At 32.0% G+C, this 20,416-nt stretch overlaps 2 protein-coding genes across 2 annotated transcripts; one reads left to right on the top strand and one right to left on the bottom strand.

Moving 5' to 3' along the window:
* The first annotated feature begins 6,442 nt into the window (after positions 1–6,442).
* On the top strand, positions 6,443–9,504 carry LOC137931654 (ADP-dependent glucokinase). Its single transcript, XM_068775132.1, has 3 exons — positions 6,443–6,921; positions 7,687–8,129; positions 8,478–9,504. Exons 1-3 carry the CDS (start codon positions 6,578–6,580, stop codon positions 9,167–9,169), a joined length of 1,479 nt encoding a protein of 492 aa, XP_068631233.1. The 5' UTR covers positions 6,443–6,577; the 3' UTR covers positions 9,170–9,504.
* Positions 9,505–16,480: 6,976 nt separating this feature from the next.
* On the bottom strand, positions 16,481–20,222 carry Rpn2 (Regulatory particle non-ATPase 2). Its single transcript, XM_068775065.1, has 2 exons — positions 19,592–20,222; positions 16,481–19,145 (listed from the first exon to the last, which is right to left on the bottom strand). Exons 1-2 carry the CDS (start codon positions 20,109–20,111, stop codon positions 16,672–16,674), a joined length of 2,994 nt encoding a protein of 997 aa, XP_068631166.1. The 5' UTR covers positions 20,112–20,222; the 3' UTR covers positions 16,481–16,671.
* Positions 20,223–20,416: the final 194 nt, after the last annotated feature.

Here is a 20,416-nt window from a genome sequence, read left to right on the forward strand (position 1 = left end):
TATTGCCCTCTAGTTGTCCTTATGCCTTCTTAAAAGGCCCTTACCATATTTCGGATTCGTAGTTAATCACTGGCAACACACATTAGTAATAAACCTTCGTCTTCAGACATTGCGGTATTTTGGACTAGAAGATATTTCTAGGTTTCTCTAACGCTGCCCATCCGAATTAGATTCGGCGAGTCATCTATTTCCCAAAGTTGGTAATCTAATTTTTTTCTCTATTCAAATGTAAATTATAATCTATTTGTATAAAAAAAATATTTTCACTGGGCAAGGTTTATAAATTGACATTATTTTCTAGTTGTAACCTAATATAACTGGCTCCTAGTTCAAATAAAATATTATTTTATATGTAAATACCTATAGCTGTAAATCTTCCATGCAAATAAATAAATATATATCGCTTTGGTGTGTAAGCAGGTTTAAGAAGCGAAGCTCCTCAGTACAATAGGGTGTACGCCGTGTATTCGATCCAAGACAGGGACCGCTCATTCATTTCCCGCGAACTGGAAATCCTGACCTCGACGAGTGAATCATTCGACCCGATACTGAGTACCTTGGGAAAACTACGAAAACTGAGAACTTGAACATAATTTATTTATAGCGTATTATGGCAATATTAAAGATATTAAAATAGTGGTAATTCACCTTAGCTTCGACTTTTTTGAATTTCAATAAATAATATAACAGTAACAAGATAAGTCGACTGGGTTGGAAGACGGCCTATCTTCCAACCGATCGTATGGGTAGCCCCGTGTCCAGTAGTGGGCGTCCTATGGCTGAAATTATGATGATGATGATCAGATAAATTTCCCTCTCGATATAATGATGATCAAGAATCATTCCACATTTAAAACGAATGTTTTTTGCTGTTGGATGGCAGGCTCACGGACTCATCACAATTATTGAATATTATGTATGTTTATATTATAATAAGTATTTTATTATGTAATCTATATACTTGTATTGTATATTTTATTTATTTTATAGTTCATTAAGCATATTAGATATCATAAGTATACTTTTATTTAGGTTTAGTTTTAGAAGATACCTTTTATTTTATTTTATCATATAATTATTTTTACTCATTTCACCTTTTTAAATGAATGTTGGCTATAAATGCTGAAAAAGAGAATATATTGTAGAATATATTACACAAGTTGAAAAACTTCTCAGGGCAACGTAATGACGGACAAATCGCGTTAGTCTCACAACAGGCCCATTTACTTTTTTTAACGCTAATTTCGTTTAAAAACAATTCTTGTTACTTTGTTTGACGATGTAATGTCAATCCAATTTCAAAATCAATTTGATAATTTTGTTGTCTGTTATAATTTTATGTTTGTTATTCTTAGTGGTTAACTACTTTTAATTCTGTTTAGTTTTCATTAGTTTTTAGAAATGGATAGGTTACAATTTTTTTTAAGTGGACAAGCCAACCGCTTAACGTACGTTTACACTAATTTCGTATAACAATCACGCTAGCTTAGATCTAAAATAAAATTAATAAATGGATAAAACAGATAAAAAATATAAGTTTCGCTACGTAATAACATAGTAAAACGAAATCAATCTGTGTTAAATTTAAAATCGACAAGATTTTATGTAAATGCATTAAAATTTTACAATTTTTATGCAAGTCCAAAGTTTTCGCGGAGGTAGCGCCATCTCGCCGGCGCCAGACAGTTACAGCGCGCAGATTTCATCTCCGTCGCTTATTTCGGCGGCAACAATACGTGACTGCCTTATAAGGGCACGCTTTATGCCTTTTAGTCAAGTTTTCACCTTAAAAATGTTTTACCATTTAAATAACTGCGACTGTTAATATATAACAATAATTGTGTTTTGTGTACGTAATGGAAATTATTCATTTACATTTAATAAAAACGAGTTTCATTTTATTTATAAGCTTTATTTTCGACACTGCAATTATTTAAATATGTGCCCCTGTTTCTGTTGCTTAATTTTTCTCGCATAAATAAACGATATCGAAGTTATCTGACGAAAAATTTTTTAATCATTCCAGTTTATTTTTCACATAATAAGGTGACGTAAAAATATTGATATTTACTTGGTAGTGAACTTTTAAAATGAAAAATTCGAACACAGCGCAGACTTCATCACCTTGATATTATGTCTTATACATATGTGTCTTTAGGTCTGCTATTGCACTCGCTACGGGATTTATTTAATGGGATTACAATAATGCATGAACATTATATCATAGTCTGGACTTCATTGCTGCTCAAGTAGCTTTTTCAGTTCCCACAAGTTCTTTTTTATTATTTATATGTTCCCTTCTATGGGGACCCCTCGTACCCCCCTATCTGTTGTGGGACAGGGACTTTGTTTTTATTTAATATTTTTTCGCGCTCTTCTATTGTTCCACCTGTAATCTATCATTCCTTTATTTTCTTTTTTTTTTTCGATACTATTCATTCTTCTCCTCATACCTTAACTATTACAATTTCTTTGTTTTTATTCTATATCACATTTTTGATCAATTCTAGGTATACATTTTTATATGTTTTATTTTATTTACTTGCCTATTTTTACAATTTTTTAATTTTAGCTTAACTCTTGTTTCTCTTCGTCACGTTTTCCGTAATCGTTCTGCACATATTCCCACGAGATCGAAAGAGCAGAGCGTAAATGGTGATTAGCTTAGACGTCTTATATGTGGCTTAGTTGTGTCTCACACGGACGCCTCAACTCCGGTCACTACTTTTTACTATATCATCGGATAAGAAAAATAAAGTTTGGCGCATGAGGGCTTTAGATCTCCGCCCTCCAATGGTCAAGCATTACATTATATTGAGGTTATAGCAACGTATTGAGACTTCATTCAGTCACTCCATAAAACGTCTAAAAATCTTGCAGACTCTTGCAAATTCAACCTAGTAAATATCAGCCAAGACTCCTAAGGAAACCCCAGAATTAAGTCTGTGAAAAGATTGGGGCTAAGCGCCTCCGGCGTTCTGCTATAGAACACTGAAGTCGGAAGTCTGAGGTCTGAAGTCTGAAGTCTGAAGTCTGAGGACAGAAGTTCTGATTTCAACTCGATGATGTCAACGGACAAACCGCGCTATCTCGTGACTGGCAAATATCATTATGACAGAAATTAATCAACATCTTTATTTTAAGAACATGTAGTTAAAGTCACAAAAACATTTTTTTATGCTTTAGTTAGGGTTTCATCGTTTCAACAGTTGGACGGCTAAGGCTTGATATGGGCCTCCCTTGTAGAATTCCATCATGAACCAGTTGAAAGAGACTTGCATTCATGTCTTCCGACAACCTTAAGGTCGTCTGTTCACTATGTGGATGGACGTCCTGCACTACGCTAGCCATCTGGTTCGTGATATTCACTCTAGTTGAATTCGATGATTGAACTCTTTCTCGCGTTAGTTTAGTTACAAAGTTTGACTTGAAGAATCATGCCTGCAACAGATATTACAGTCACCAAGACATTTACCATAGTTTTCGTCTTATCCATGTTTATTTTAAAGCCCACCCATTACGAAACACGATAAAGGTCTTCGAGCATCGCTGAGTTAGTACTATTGGTTTGACAATAACGATTTGCAACTAAAAGAAATGTCCGCCTCTCGATGTATTGTAAATAAATTGAATAAATAAAAAGTGAATTAAACGCTTTTTTAAGTAAAAAACGCGCCCGAATAATTTGTGGGAAGTAAATATAAATAATTTAAAAGCACGACCCGAGCGCTGTTGGCACTACCAAAGGATTTCGAAAGCCGAAAAAATGGTACTGCTTATGGCACGACCGGTCGTCGACGCCTAAAATGGAAGGTCGCGAGACTTTAAGAGCTTTAAACGCAAATCGTTCGTGTCGCGGTTCACCGTGATTAATTTAACAGAGTAGGTACACGTCGACGCGTTCAAAATAAATTTATTTTATTGTTTGTTTTATTTCAACTGATTAGTTGACATGGCGGTTATGTGATCAGCAAAATGCTGACAGTGCAATATGTATTGGCAAGACCTGAAAGTAATGCCGTTTCTGTCGACATATATTGTAAAAAAAAAATCGATTGATTTGTTACCGCTCCGGCATTGAAAATTTGTATACTAGATGGCAAAAGGTTGTTGATAACGACGGTAAATATATTGTTGATTAAAAATAAAAATTTATTCGTGTGAATTTAACTTAAGAATGCGACATTACTTTCCAGTCCCCCTAATATTATCCTTTCGATAAAATTGAACGTTAATATATTTTATAAGATTTTCTTTCCAATTATGACTCAGTTATAAATAGTGATTAAACAAAAACAAAATTATAACTATAAAAACTTTAAAGGTATAGCTCATTTGTCAGTAAAAAAAATTTCAAAGCTTTTACATCCGTTTCCAATCATTCTATATTAAGTGATCACTCTGAAATATGATTCATTAATTTAATTTTTCTAATGGAATGCAACCGGAAAATAACTTCTGGCAACACAAACTACGGGAGCAGGATAATAAATAAAAAATTATTCTTAATACGTTGTAATCTGATTTCTGAAAATATTGATTTTTAAATAGGGTTATCTATTAGTTAACGGTGAAAAACCTATATATTTACCTCCTCAAATCTTTTACACCTATATCCAAACACTCTTTATCAATGTTCAATATTAAATCGAGCATGTATAGAAAGCGCTTATCGAGTATTATTTGTATTTCGAATAAAAACAAATTGTTTCAACAACTCAAATAAAGTAAGAAAAATTAAAATAATGAAAAAACTGTTGAAGGTGCATTTTAAACATGTTTTTAAAAAGGCTCATGAATATCCTACCTATATATAAAGCTATCTATATAGATTTTAAATAAAATATTTTTAACTTTTTCCTCCAAAATATCTGGGCACTAGTTTTACTAAAGGTTCATTGAACTTTAGGGACAGTTGGTTCGACGGTTGAAAACAAATATGCATACATAAGGATAACTCGCAAAAACGCATCATAATGTTGTATATTTTGCAAATTTAATAAGTACCGTTGGCAAATTTTGAATACAATTGAAGTGCATTACGTTTTTTTTAGGTTTCGAATAAAATTAGCAATACGTTAGGATTCGATTATTACTTTTATTAAATCTTTAAAAAAAAAACAAAATCTTTCATAATTTATTAAATTAAAACCTCGTAATTTCTACTTAATAATTTGAGATCATAAACATGACAATAAATTTGCGTAAAAACAGTATGTTTATTCCAACGAACTCTGAATGAAATTGAATCTCAACAGAACACGAAATCCCACAGATCAAAAAACAACTATTAATAACAATTATTACACAACTATTAATAACTATTAATATGAAAAAGCTTTATGTCGAGAAAAGTGCTTTCCAAAATAAATAAAATAGATGTTACATTATTACAATATTTCCATCTTAGTAATTTCTTATCATTATTTAAAAAACATATGTGCCTTTAATTAAAAAAATGTCTTTTAATTAAACGCGCATAATATGAATATAATTGTGTAATATAATAATTACGTAAACATGTAAACTAACATAATTTCATGATAATAATATCGTTTACTTTTTAAAGGATAATGTGTGGAGACTATCCCGCCCACTTATCCTGCAAGTTCTCAGATGTAAAAACGAAACGGATCGTCCCTTGATCCATTCTTTTACGCGCGCCACTTGACACGCAACCCGGCCTGGAAATATCGATCTGATCGATTTTCTTGTGGATCTATGTAACTTACGCTACGTGTAACGTTATACAAGTCAATATCAACTATCCTGGTTTCATTACACTAAAGCAGAAGTCTATATAATCTATTATCTATATAGTTTATATGATCTGGTAAGCTATACGTGTTCATCGAAGATTACTTAACTTAAAAATAATACAGAAGTGCATTTAAACGTAAAAACAGTATCTGAATATGCAAGTCTGAAAATAACTATGGAATATTTCCTCCTAGAATAATTTTTTAATAAACTATCGATGACAAAACTCATTGGAGTTATAAAATAACCGCACAGCTTGTTGTGTATCCGGTTTTCTTTATCAACAACTTAAAATACCACAAAGATAATTTACATTACTTTATTTGTACTACGAACAAACTGCAGTATACGTTATGCAACTTAAATGTTGTGTAAAGAATTATAAAACACTCTGATTATCAGTTCGCTTTTAAGCGTTAAATAAATCAATTTAAGAAATATTTATAGCACCTAGCAACGAAATCTAATTTTGATGGAAATGATTTTAAGTCATCTATTTTCTCTATTAACATGTCTGAGTACATATATTTAAGCTCCGCCTTTTACAACAATACATTTTATTACATAAAATCCAACATCTTCATGTAACGTGGTCACCCCATATTTTTTTCCCGGAAATATTTTTTTAGGAACAATTGTTGTCATTGTCATTTTGACATTGACAGCAAGTCAATGACCGATAGCGTAGTTGTCAGTTACGATCACAATCCACATTAAATATTTACAATCCAGCATAGTAAAAATGAGGTGACGTGGATATCTATGCAGAGGTATAAAGTTTAATCATTCCAGTTAGTAGTCATAAATATTTAATTATATGTTAAAAATGGCGGGTGCACCGGTGAAATTGGGTTCTATAATATCATTTTGTATAGTGCTATACGCGGTTTATTTTCGTAGAAATGATATAAGTGATGAAAGATTGTCACCTGTGAAAGAACACTTGTTGTTTTTGGAGAGTGAAAACAGAGTCGGCGTTGGAATTAGTCAACCTAAAGTGGCTCTAGGTTATGGTGCGTGCCACGATTTATTTGTCAATGCTACATCGCTAATAAATTATAGAGATCTTAAAGGAAACCCTGAACATTTCAACGAGATCTCAACTAAAGAAGAATTTGTCAAAAGTTTCACTTATTTCTTTAAACATGGTGCAGCTGCTGAGTAAGTATTAATATTTTTTCTAACTTAAGTTTCTAACTAAATTTTAGCTTTTCTAGAGATCAGACACTAATTGAACCTTTGTATACTTATCTCGATTACTAGAATATTAAGAATATCTGATTTAATCTGTTTATATTATGCCCAGCTGTGGTTACTGGCTAACATGCAGGCTATAATTACAACCCTTGTAGAAAATTATTGATATTTCTATTGAATTTAACAGTGTTAGCCTAGTTGTTAGTACAAATTTGTACTGTATAAAATTTATAACATGTCTGCTCACAATAGTGAAAAAATAGTAAAAAAATGGAAAATTTTGTAATATTGTTAATGTATATTTTTTTTTAGTATGGGCCAATCTGTCACTGGTAAGTTTTGGATTACAGTCAATCTCCCTCTCTCCAATCTACCTCTCTAAAAGAAAACTTATATTTCTGCAATAAAACATTACACAGCATATCATAATTTCAATAAATTACCATTAATAAATGCATACAAAATTACATTGTAAAACACTCCTTATAAATTATAATTATTTAATAAGAATACTTTATGCAAGTACAAGCATATGATATAATCTTAAGGGTTTTATGATGAAAGTTTATAAGCTGCTTGGATAAAAACCGTTTCATGCTTAAAAAAATTATTATTAGAAATTTATATTCTTAAATCCATTTGAACAGTTTGTTTTCAATTTAAAAAAATGTGAAGTCCTCACAAACTATTTTCATATTTAATAACATACATCGTTTGTACCTTTTTCAGGAGATTTATGTCAAACAGTAAATTATATGATGACCTAGTGGAACAAGCTCTTAAACTGCCAGACACAAGATGGGCCATAGGGGGCAACGCTCCACTGATGGCAAGACGATTCTTCATTGAAGGCTGGAAGGTGATGTTTGGAGCAAAAATGAGTGAAAAACTCAAGTCATACATTCCAGAAGAAATTCTTATAGTAGGAGGTGACAAAAATGAGGAAGTAAGAGATGATGTTCACATGATCCTTGAATATAAAGCTGATGAAATGTTTGGTATATACAAAGCACCAAGAGCTAACAGATATATTATGCATAATGATGAAAACAACCCCCTGTTGAGCTCATTAGAGAAGCTCGGTGAACACTTGCCAAGTTTTAAACCCAATTTACTAGTGATAAGCGGGCTGCAAATGATGGACAATTTTCCATTTAAACAAGTTGACAGAGGTAGGTTTACTGTTCACATTAACACCATTAGCAACTGTTTTGTAGCACATATATATAAATATATAATGTTAAAAATAAAACCAATTAACACTGAGGACTTGACTTCAATTTTCTATGGGAAATCTTTAGAAGCTTATATCTAGCAGCAGATATCATTTGTCTAGAATAATAAAGATGAATAATTATCAAAATCTAAATAAACAGACTGTAGTTCTGAGAGTTTGTTTCAAAAAGTTTGCAAAAAAAATTATTATGTACAGGCAGATATTCTAATTTATTTTTATTAAAACTATTTTTCTATCAAACTATTATATTTGCTTAGTAGGATAATAATTGTTATTGTTACAGATTTAAGAGCAGAAAGATTAGATTTAGTAAGAGAACAAATTTTATCCCAGCCTTTAAACACACTAGCCCATTTTGAGATGGCAAGTTATGTAGATTTGGAGTTACTTCAACATCTCACAACTAAAGTCTTGCCATATGTTGATTCCGTGGGTATGAACGAACAAGAGTTATCTAACCTCAACAGCGTCTTAGAACATGGACAGGTTGTGGTAGTAGCGGACTCCAATCCACGTATAGCTACAGCCCTTGATCAAATGAGAAACACATTCCGACTGATACGTGAAAAGAACAAAGCATTTGGAAGTAATAGAAAATTGACCAGAATGCATGTACATACATTAGCGTACCAGGCTATTATGACAGTTCAAAACTCTGACTGGAAAAGAACAGCTGCTGCTGCTGCAAAAGCGTCACTTACAGCACATAGATATGTTTGCAATACACAGAATATAGACCTCGGTAAGACTAAATTATTACTAGATGACAGTTTTTCAACAACCACTGACAATGATAATACTAGCAGGGTGTTTTTTGAACCGAACAAACCAGTAGCATGTTGGGAGGAGACTATAGAGGGGGATAAAGTAGAAATTTGTGTTGCCCCAGTCCTGATTTGTACAGAGGCTCAGTTAACAGCAGGTGCTGGTGACAATATCTCTGCAGCGGGATTGGTGTTACAAGTAGAAATATGAGACTAAGTCAATTGCATACTAAATTTTAGGCATTTTATATTATTGACAATATTAGAGATGAATTGATCATGCATATTACTTAATAAATGATCTTTATATTATTATGTACTTTTGCTACTATTAAGAATGTTATATTAACCATTTGAGTCACATGAGACTGCATGCAGTGTGATTGCGCTGTTAATATTTTTGGTTGAGAAAATTCAGAGTACTTCAAGCATTGGGGACAACTAATTAAACATTATCTGACAAGTATGTCTCATGGCCCTTTTAATTGTTAATATGTTCATTTTACTATGGATACAATTATTGTATTATTATAGTACTATATAATAATACAAAACAAAAAAAAATGATTACCAGTGTGGTTTAAAAATCCGTCTGGGACTCGAATGGTTAAAAATGCAATGTAAAAGACTTGCCCGTTAATAACTTAGTATTATATGTCTATTATGTATTTATGAATCATATTTATTGTAGTAAGTTTGTTATTTATTTAAAGCCGAATTTATTTAGTTTCCCATTCCAACTTTAAGCAATAATTAATTTATAGTACTGCATTGTCTAATAAAGACTTTGATGCAGGGTTTGCTGTTGTATTTATATTGTTATAAAAAAAAACCATTTCTATTCACTGTCATGTGTTCCTTTATTGCTTTTTAGTTTTGAATTCATTAGACTTAACTTTAAATATGCAAAATGCTGAGTAGCAAATGCTTGTAGTGTATTGTTTCTGATGATGTTAATGCTGTTAACCCTAAGGCATTTACAGCTTCATCGGTACTGAGTTCACGGAGTGGAAGGGTCTGTGAACTAGATAACTGAATAGTTAAAGGCACTGGTCATCACAAAAGATGAATTAATAAATCTATTACAGGTGACAATTCTATCAGTTCACTTCTTAGTCTTAGTTCAGCAATCATATTGTGGTGATTTCTCAGTGTAGGGCTATTTCTCTGTGCTATATTTTATATTAGGTATTAATAATTTTTCACTACTAATTCATATCTTACTTTTCTGAACAGATGTCAATCACATGGCACTAATGCATATCTCTCATACTTAACATACATATTTTTTTTTTCGTCATAGTCTTTATCTTTAAAAGAGATACCCCCATAGAAATGTAAACTTCTCAGAAATTACAAGATGTGCTGCTGGAAGACCATAACCTGCCCAGTAGTCTCAATGTAGGGTTTTGATAGTATGGTTTGAAACAACATTGAGTGCAGACATCCCAAGGCCTCGCAACAGAGCATCTCTTTGGATATGATTCTGTGCCCTCTTTATTAGCAAAATTGCATATCTAATTACTCCACAAACCTCGCAATTGGGTGACTGATTTCTGAATGATCCGAAAATGTTGGAGACAAAGTCATAAAGCTATTTTTAAGTATTTTCTATGAAATGGCATGTCATCAGACAGTGAACATTGGATGATCCTATATTCCCTTGTTGTGTGATCTAAAATCAAAATATTCCGGGCAATTTTCCAAATGTTTCTTTTTATATTTTATAAAAACTTTACTATGACAAGGGAGTGTGCCATATGTGTTGTAATGATGAAGACTTTGCTAACATTACATGTATATGTAATGTTAGCAAAGTCTGTCATGTAATGTTATGAATTAAATATCTTTTTTATTTGGACAACATGATTGCCTTTATATTGTCAATTACTCTACAGTACAATAATTACAGTAACTTTTAGTTAAATTGCTCCATAACACATGTTCTATGTTCATGTTTATAGTTATGATATTATATTTTATTTAATAGCTACATATATCATTACATTTAAGGGTATATATGATTTGCATTGTTTAAATATTTAACTTGGCAGCAATAATTTTTATTTTATTGTAAACATTGACATTCCCCAATAAACATTTCATACAACTTATGTATTAATAAAACAGCTATTTTTCATAAACATATTTTATTTTTACATTTACTACAAATAGATAACATTATTACAATTACTGTCTATCAACTAATGTGATTAACTTTGTTTTTTAACAATGGTAGGTTGTTAATGGTATGGCAAAGTCATTAATGGTATACAGTTTTAATTTCTAAAAATGAATAACTAAGAATAATGTGGGTTATATTTCAATTTCTTATCACACCATATTTACTTCCATGGTAAAATTGTTTATTACAAATATTTTTGTAACTTTAATATATCATTGAAGTTTTCCTAAAATTCAAATTATTTACATAAACACATATATTTTCGAAATATTTGTCAATTATAAATAATTAATAATGAGTGAGAAATAACTACATGGAAGAATATATCATTTGCATAATTCAAGAACAATCTTGAAACAGTTCCAATATATTCTCCAATTAAAATTTTAGCTTTACATATTATAATATGATAAAACTATAGTAGAAAAATATCAGTTCGCAAATGAATACACACATTCAATTATAGTATAAAGCAATTATAAATCGCCATTTACCTAAGTAACTAAAGATATGCTTGCATATATTCTATATATACCCACAAGCATCTAAGAGAGGAACATGTGAGTCAGATAACCCACATAGATCAAGAAGGGGTTCATTGATAAATTAATTAAAACAATATAAAGATAACATATAACTATGAAATGGTTTAGTCAATTTCACTCATAAATATACACTTATATGCACATTGCTCAAAAAGTTAAATTTTTTGATTATTAGGGGGACCGGAAAGTAATGTAGCTTTCTTAGGTTAAATACACACATCTACATTTTTAACAAGTTTTTTTCTAATCAACAATATATACTCTTTTGTTATTAACAACCTTTTGCCGTTTAGTTTACAAATTTTTAATGCCAGTGCAATAAAAATCAAAGGGTTTTTCTGTAAAATATATTGACAGAAACAACATTACTTTCTGGTCTCCCTCATAGAATATTAAACTATCTTTACATTTAAAAATATACTATGTTTACAAATTTATTCCCTATATATATTTAAACTTAGGTTACTAATAATTACCACAAAGATGTACACCATGAAAACAATTACAAGTATTAAACTAAACATAAATTATGTCTGTAAAATTTCAGTCTTTATAATACTAAGCTAAAATTTAGAGTTAAAACTGTCACAATTAATTGTGGTCGTTAAATTTAATTCTCTTGTTAGGTGGTTTTTTGGATGGGTCATACAAGCCATTTCTAACGAATCTTTTAGCTGCTCCAATATCAACCCTGGGTCGCTTATCACGATCTTTCACTTCCTGCCATCTCAACATGGTTGCTTTAACCCTCGCAAGTTCATCTTTAATGGGATGACTATTAGTGTCCACACCTTGTATACGTAAGTTTATCCATTGAAGTGAGTTTAAGGCATATACGAGAAACAAGTCAAGCTCTATTTTGGACCGAAGAGATAACTTATCGTATTGAGCTTTGAGAGGTAGCAATTGATCCAGGACCTTTTGTACTTCAATCAAATTTGCTTTAAGATCTTCACATTTATTTACAAATTCTATATCATTTGCAAGTTCACCATAATTCAAATCCAGATCCATTTTACGTTTCGGATGATTACACAATATGGTTGATTATAATTGGTAATAAAATTTCTCTGCGAAATAGACACAATAGGCAATATATCGCAATCACCACGTTTTCTAAAAATAATACACCGGGAAACGTCAGTCAACGTAAATGAGAAACAACCACGCTTGATTTTTGTCATAGATAACAAAAGTAAACGTCAACATATATTTAACAATGAAATAAAAATGTAGTACATTTTTATTTCACTGTTAAATATCATTTAAATAACTCAAGTAAAACAATTTTGTAAAAAATATTTTTTTAATAATTTTTGTAGTTAGTATTTCAACAAATCATATTTACAAAATAAATATATACTTCTGTAAGAATTATTAACTCACAGGTAAACGGTAAGTGTATGTGGTACGATAATACTTTATTTACAATAATTTATTAGCCGAATAGAGGTGGTATCAAAAAATGCACAACATAATGATTGATTAATGGAAACTCAATCTTCCTTAAGTTGCGTTTACATGGTTGCAAAATGTTCAAAAGAAGTCTTTTTCGGTCGCTTTCATTTATTTATCATCATACCGCGCGTCAAAATCTCACGCTTGGGCTTGAATATGCCTTTAAGTACTCGCGCGTTTAGCGGTTGGAGATGAATTACCATCCAACGCGTAGCTTTACATTCTTAAGGACAAGATCACCAGTAAACTTGACTAGCAAGTGAACATGTACCCCATGCCAGCATTTGTTCTTCAAAAATCGACCCAGTTGCAATGACAAACATCCAATAGCTATCCGTCTCTCTTTTACATGTAGATTGCTTTACAAGCTTATCTCTTTCTAACTCTGAACGAGTCTTAAATCATCACGAAAATTGACTGTTAGGTATAAAGATGTAGATAATTGAAACACATGCAAGCTAGAGAGTGATTATATCTTTTGCAAAGATATATACATATATATCTTTCTTGTGTTTAGCTTGCGAGCTACCCATCTCCACAAGCTCTGAAGTTTAATGTTAGCAACAGAACTCTACCAATAAACTTTTTGACTGGTTACTGTATAGAAACCAAAGCTTCCAGCTTGTATTACGCCAACCCATCCCACAGATGGCTACAGTATTCTGCACATGACCTGCCTGGTGCTACTTGATAAGTAACACATAAGAATAGAAATCAGGCTTTTGTGTAAATAATGAAAGATTGTAATACAATAGAAACAGTACTAAATATAGGACATCCGAAACATAAAAGTAAAATAAATGCACAGAGTGTGAATTATACATTGTGTCGAGAATCAAACCAGACCCTAGATCACATTCCTTAGTTGTCTACTGCTGTACTACCATGTAATAAAATAAAAAATACATGTAATACTATATTTAAAAAAAAAAAGTATTTCACAGTGATTCTCACTTGAGACAAAAGGAAAACACAATATAACAAGTGTTTAAAAAAGGTTTTTGAATAATTCATAAATAGTTATTGTAATTGTATATTTTATTACAACTTTTAACAGAAGTAAAATTAGTATTATATTCAAATATGTAATGTATAACTAAAACAACCACACAAAATTGAGGATGTAAAATTTTTACCTAAGGTTTGTAGACATTCCTCCAAATATAAACATTCACTTAGAATTTTATAGTTAAGAAAGATTTTTTGGTTCCTCCTTCCAATTACATCTTCATACACTAGAATGCACTACAAACTTTTAAATTCAATTTTTAGATGATTATATAAACTGTCACTTCTCATATAATGTTAAATAATAATTAGAACAATCACTTTGCATAGATAGTGTGATGTATTACATGATTAAAGAAGAATATTCAGTCATCAAATTGAATACACAGCAATTTCAATCTGTTGTTTACAAAAGTTTAATACATAATATAGCTAACAATTATTCAACTATATTCCAAAAAAAAATAGTTTTTTACTAATTAACATTGATATTTTTATTACAATAACTACATTAGTAAATTATCTATAAATTTAAGTCTTAAAATAAATTGGAATATATGAAAATGTTTTAAGAAAACCTTTAGAGCACAAATTTTCAAATGACAAAGCCAAAATTTGAAATACACTACGAAAATATATTCGCCACTACCTAAAAAACTGACGGAAATTAACAAACTAGAAATAATATATCATTATGACTATTTTTCATATATAATACATAACAAATGAATTATGGAATATTTTCTTAGCATAAACTCAGTCTTTAATCAAATATAAAGTTTAAACCTCACAATTAATTGTCATTTTTAAATTTTTTGCTAAGTTGTAATTCTGACACATGAAGATTGTTATATACCATTTCTAACAAATCTTTTAGCAGCTCCAATGTTCACAGCAGGTCCTCTTTGACCGTTTTTCACTTTCTGCCATCTCAACATGGTTGCATTTATTTTAGCAAATTCATCTATGATCGGATGGTTAGTTGGGTCTACTCCTTGTAGACGCAAATTTATCCACTGAAGTGCATTATATGCGTAGACCAAAAACAAATCATATTCTATTTTTGACGGAAGAGACATCCTGTCGTAATAAACTTTTAGCGGTAACAGTTGATCTAAAACTTTTTGTACTTCGGCCAAAGAAACATTAAGTTCCTCACATGTCTTCATTAATTCTTCAACTTTAACTAATTCACTGAATTTTAAATTAAGATCCATTTGGTTTTCTTCTAGTGGGTTAGCCAAATGATTACCATTGAGAGTATAACACGTTTTAAGGAACTATCGTATCTTTCTATGTATACTGCCTTTCATAATATCTTGAACCAACGATTAAAAATGCCGGGAAATGCTACTCGATCATATTGGGATAACAGCTCCAAAAACATAGATGTCAAAGAACATGTCCACGTAATTTAAATTTTAAATCCTTATCAATAGCAAAATAAACTTTTTAAATGGAATTTACTAAATGAAATTGAAAGTGTAAATTAATTAAGAAGATTTATTTAAAAACAAAAAGTAAAATATTTTTGTATACTGTAGTTAGTGTTAACGAAGTGAGAATATATAATAATAATAATAATAAAAAAATTTGTAAGAGATGTTTCGTTCGTAATTGACAATATTATAGCAGAAAAGTTCATCCAACATTGACACGGCGTCCGAGAAAAATATCATGGTCTAAGTCTTGCGCTAGCGACAAATGTCTTTAGCTTTTGCTAGTTCCGCGGTGCTTTTAAAAGATATTTTCTTCGGGAAAATCAAAATAATATATACCGATGGTAGCTATTGATATCGAACAAGTTTATCGTTTTAAAGAATTCCGAACAAATTTCAATATCCCTTTATCAAAATTAGTCGTATTAAACCACAAAAAATATCAGCAATATTTAAGATGTACTAAATGCAATAAAAATGTTCTGAATATTACATAGTAGGCAGGATAGATTTTTGAAGTATAGACCACGAATCGACAAGCGTAACACTGGGTGTCCACCCTCAATGTTGTAATAATAACTAAATTTTATCGTGTTTTAATCTATAATTGAGTTTTCAGTTAATATGGATAACTTACAATATTAAAACCTCGTGTATTATATGTATATTCCTATCACACATTCTTTAAGGATAATTAAGGATATTTAAGGATAAAAAACTATTAAAATTAAACACTAAACTAGCAAAGCCTTCAATTATTTACATGAAAATAGTTTTTTCTTACTATTATAAAATACCTATTATTGTAAGTATTTTATATAGTATTATTTGCATAAAATATTTTTCCTCCATGTTTGTTATTTATGTACGTAAAAATTGGCAAAAAGTTTTAAATTAAAAAGTATTCTAATCACAATTATTTATTTGACAGAGAAACACATTAATAATTTTCAGTTAGTATGTACTTCAACAAATATTCTATGCTGTTTGATGTTATATAACTCATTCAATACATTAATTATGATTCTTGGGGTCCTAACATTAGTTAAACAAAAAAATTTTAACTAAAAAGACAATATCAATCATCCAAATATTCAAAAGGTTCAGGTGGTTCGGGTTCCTTCTCTTCTTCAGTCTTCGGACCAAAGGCTGCAACTGGTTCTACAAGAGCTTGCTCTCCATCACCTGAGTGGTTTAACATCACAATGCCTCCAATAGTAATATCTTTCAAAGGATTAAAACCAGAGCCATCAACAATAGTGATGCCTTTAAGCTGTTGTCTCATCACTCTAGCTGGATTACTTAGAATCTCAAAGTTGGGTTCAGGTTCTTTCTTTTCTTTAGCCTCCTTTTCATCACCTTCTTTCTCTTCTTTTTTACTTTCCTTTGATGTTCCAGCATCTTTGTCAGATTTTCCATGAACAGTTATGTTAGGATTAGGTGACTTTGTTGGTTTCTTTTCTTCCTCATCAACTTCCATCTTTGTAGTTGTAGCACTGCTGCTGCTTGAGCTGTCACTTCCATGTGCTCGTCTGCGTGCTCTGGCTGCTGCAATACTTAGGACAGCAGTGGTCACCCTCTCTCTTTCCTCTCGTTTTTTCTCTTCCAAAGGAGCGGGATATGCATATAGGGATGGCTTTGCATTTGATTTAATTTCAAGTTGAGGCATCTTCAGATCAGAGTTAAGTGCAATAAGACAAGTAGGTGTAAAAGCGAGAGACAAGCAATGTGCAAGAGGGAACCAATACCAATATTGGGTAAACACTAACATTCCAACAACTGCCAGCATGTTCATATGGCCTGTTCTGTTTTGTAGAGATACAGTCACATTTCGACCTCCAGCATCAATAATACCTTGAGCCAAAATAGCGCCAAACTTGGCCATGACATCTTCATGTTTATTACAGATTACTTGTGCATAAAGTTGTCGGAAGTAAGTAACTTTGGGACATAATGTTTCTGTTTGTTGAATTAAAATCATAGCCGAAGCAATCAAGGCACCCTGTCTAACAAAATTGACAGGATCAAATTTCACCATAGGTTCTAAGAGACCAATAGCTTCACGGTTACCAGTGCCTGCACAAGCTATGCCTAAAGCCATAGCAGCACCATAGCGAACATGAGGGTTGTAGGACTCGGCTAATAAAGATACTACAGATGGGCATTGTTCAGGTGTTCTAAACAATAAGAAACCAAGAGCAGTGACAGCTGCACGGCGTACATCATCATTGACATCAGAAACAGCAACATGGAGGAGAGTTCGTATAGAATCATTATTGCCAGTTCCACAATATGCAGTGGCTATTGTGTAGCAACCTGCACGTCTTAATAATGGGTCTTTATCTCTGAGCAATTGTTGCACAAGGGCATCAGCTTCTTCCAACCGTCCATACATGGTGAAAGAAATTCCCACAGCTAAGCCACGTAAAATTTTCTCATGTTGAGTTTCTTGCGCATATGCAACCATATCTTCAATAGCAGCTGCATGTCTTGAACCTAACATTACCATACCCATTGCAATACCTGCGGCTTCACCAGTCACTGCATCATCTTGGTACAGATTAAACTTAAGTTGTTCATAAACATCCTGCCTATGAGTACCCATTGCAGCCAAACCTAATCCAAGACATCCACCATGACGAACCATTTCATTCTGTGCATCTTTTAATTGTGTTAAAAGATAATCAATGATATTGGCTCCATGGTTAGCATGGATCAATCCCAAGGCATATAAACCACCACCTTCTGAATATCCAGATGATGGTCCAGCTTCCTTTGGTAAATATGATTGCATTAGTGCTAGTGATTCATTTTCATGTCCTCTGTGAATAACACCAAGAGATGCTGTTACTGTTAGTTTTGCCCAGTTGGTTGCTCTTGCTAGCCATTCTAGGTTATCCCTTAAAAACTGGTCACTGGTTGTCCCAGCATGCATAAAAGCATTTGCAATGACTGTTGCTGTATGACATATAGACACTCTGATAGCATCTTTAGTATTTTTCAAAATTAGCATATCAGCATGATTTGACCTGATTAAGAACTGTAATTGCAATCCTATAGATACATCACCTCCAAGAATAGATATTAATTTTTCAACTCTCTTCTGGTGCTCTTTTTCTTCATCATTAAGACTTTCTATATCTCTCTCAGGCTTCTTAGTTTCTTCGGCTGGTGCCTGGTCCACTTCCATAGATGATTCTGGAAAGGGCCCACCTTGTGGTTGTGGTTTACCACCAAGTGCACTAGGAATTGGAGCAGTTGTTCTTAAAGCTTGCAAAACCCTGCCCAAAAATTGTTGTGTGGCAGAGTCATATAAATCAAAGGCTATTTGATAAGCCATGAGAACAGATTCTTGTGGTCCATGTGTCAGTTTATCCAAAATCTCAGCCACAGATAATGGATCCTCTAAGAAAATCAGACATTGACACATGTTGACATAATCTGGAATATTCAAACCCCTGTACAAATCAACAAGGGAGCGCAGAACTGTACTTCGGAAGCCTCTGTTCTGAAGGAGACTCATTGCAACTGTGAAGGCATACTGAAGCATCCCTGCAACATAGAAATTAATTAATTGATATTGTGAAACTTAAATTGTTATCATAATCAAACTAACTGCTAATATCAATCAAAAGTTTACATTTATCATTTAATTTAAAGAAAAAAGTTTTACTGTACATTAAAAAAATTGACTAAAAATTTCACAACTTCATTAATAAATAAATTCCTTCTTTACTCCTATACCCATGTCTCTTTTAAAGTAAGACTTAAAATATCAATCAAATATAAACTTTTACTTATAACAAGTACATGTTACAAGTTAAATGTGGAATGTATGAATTTATACCACTTTTTTTCACTAATTATAGGTCTCATAAAAGGCTAGGAAAATGATATGAATTTAAATGTTGTACTTGGGTCAGAGCAAGTTACTACTTTATTAGTATAAATATAAATATTCTAGTTTGTCGTGGTAAGCATAAAGAGAATAATCATACCTGCTACATCATCAGATTTCATAATGGATTCTTTGAAAATGTCCATGCGACGAGTCTCCAGTGCTAATCCGAGTGCTTGTCGATACTGCCCGTCATCCAGACATCGCTGGAACATGCGATTAACAATGGCTTCCAAGCGTGGATCGATGGGCTCTGATGAACTGTCCACAAATAATGCCTTCCGTTTTTGAGTATAGAAGTCGATTGCTTTTGCAATTGTCGTATCAACATATTCGTTCCTCGCGTTCACATTGAATAAATCGCCTGCACCAAGTGCGTACGTCAATGAGTCTTCGAAAGCACCTAGGTGATAGTATACCTTACTGGCAACCAAAGCTGCTAGTTGATGCTGCGAGAACACCTTATCTTCATGAAGAATCTCTATCTTCTCTATTGACTCGGAAATTTCAGGCCAAAATTGGTCTACGATGTTGTCTAGTCTTTTAAGGGCGAACTCTTTTACTTCATGCATCGGCTCGTCGAGCAGGGATATAATCCCTGCCGCTGATGTGATATTCATTGTGATTGATTTTATATTAATTCACTGTATTCCACCAACCACTTATACTTTTCTTTGTGAAAATATACACTAAGAATGAGTTCACGATGATTTGACAAATTCGTTTGGCCCATAAACAATTTCAAAGAACGTATGTTTCGTATGTAGATATTTTAAAGATAACCAATAAAATCTTTCAAGATTTGGTTTTTCTCTCTTGTGATTGGTAGATCTAAATTTTTAAGCAAATAGATGGTGGATAAGAGAACAATTCCAAAAATATTTATCAAAGACAAATTTTCGTTCACTAATTGATATTACTTAAC

Source organism: Battus philenor, unplaced genomic scaffold (genome assembly GCF_028537555.1).
Source record: "Battus philenor isolate CCGP_79_NKW_IND1 unplaced genomic scaffold, ilBatPhil1.0.hap1 SCAF_11, whole genome shotgun sequence".
In the NCBI taxonomy this organism is placed as follows: domain Eukaryota; kingdom Metazoa; phylum Arthropoda; class Insecta; order Lepidoptera; family Papilionidae; genus Battus; species Battus philenor.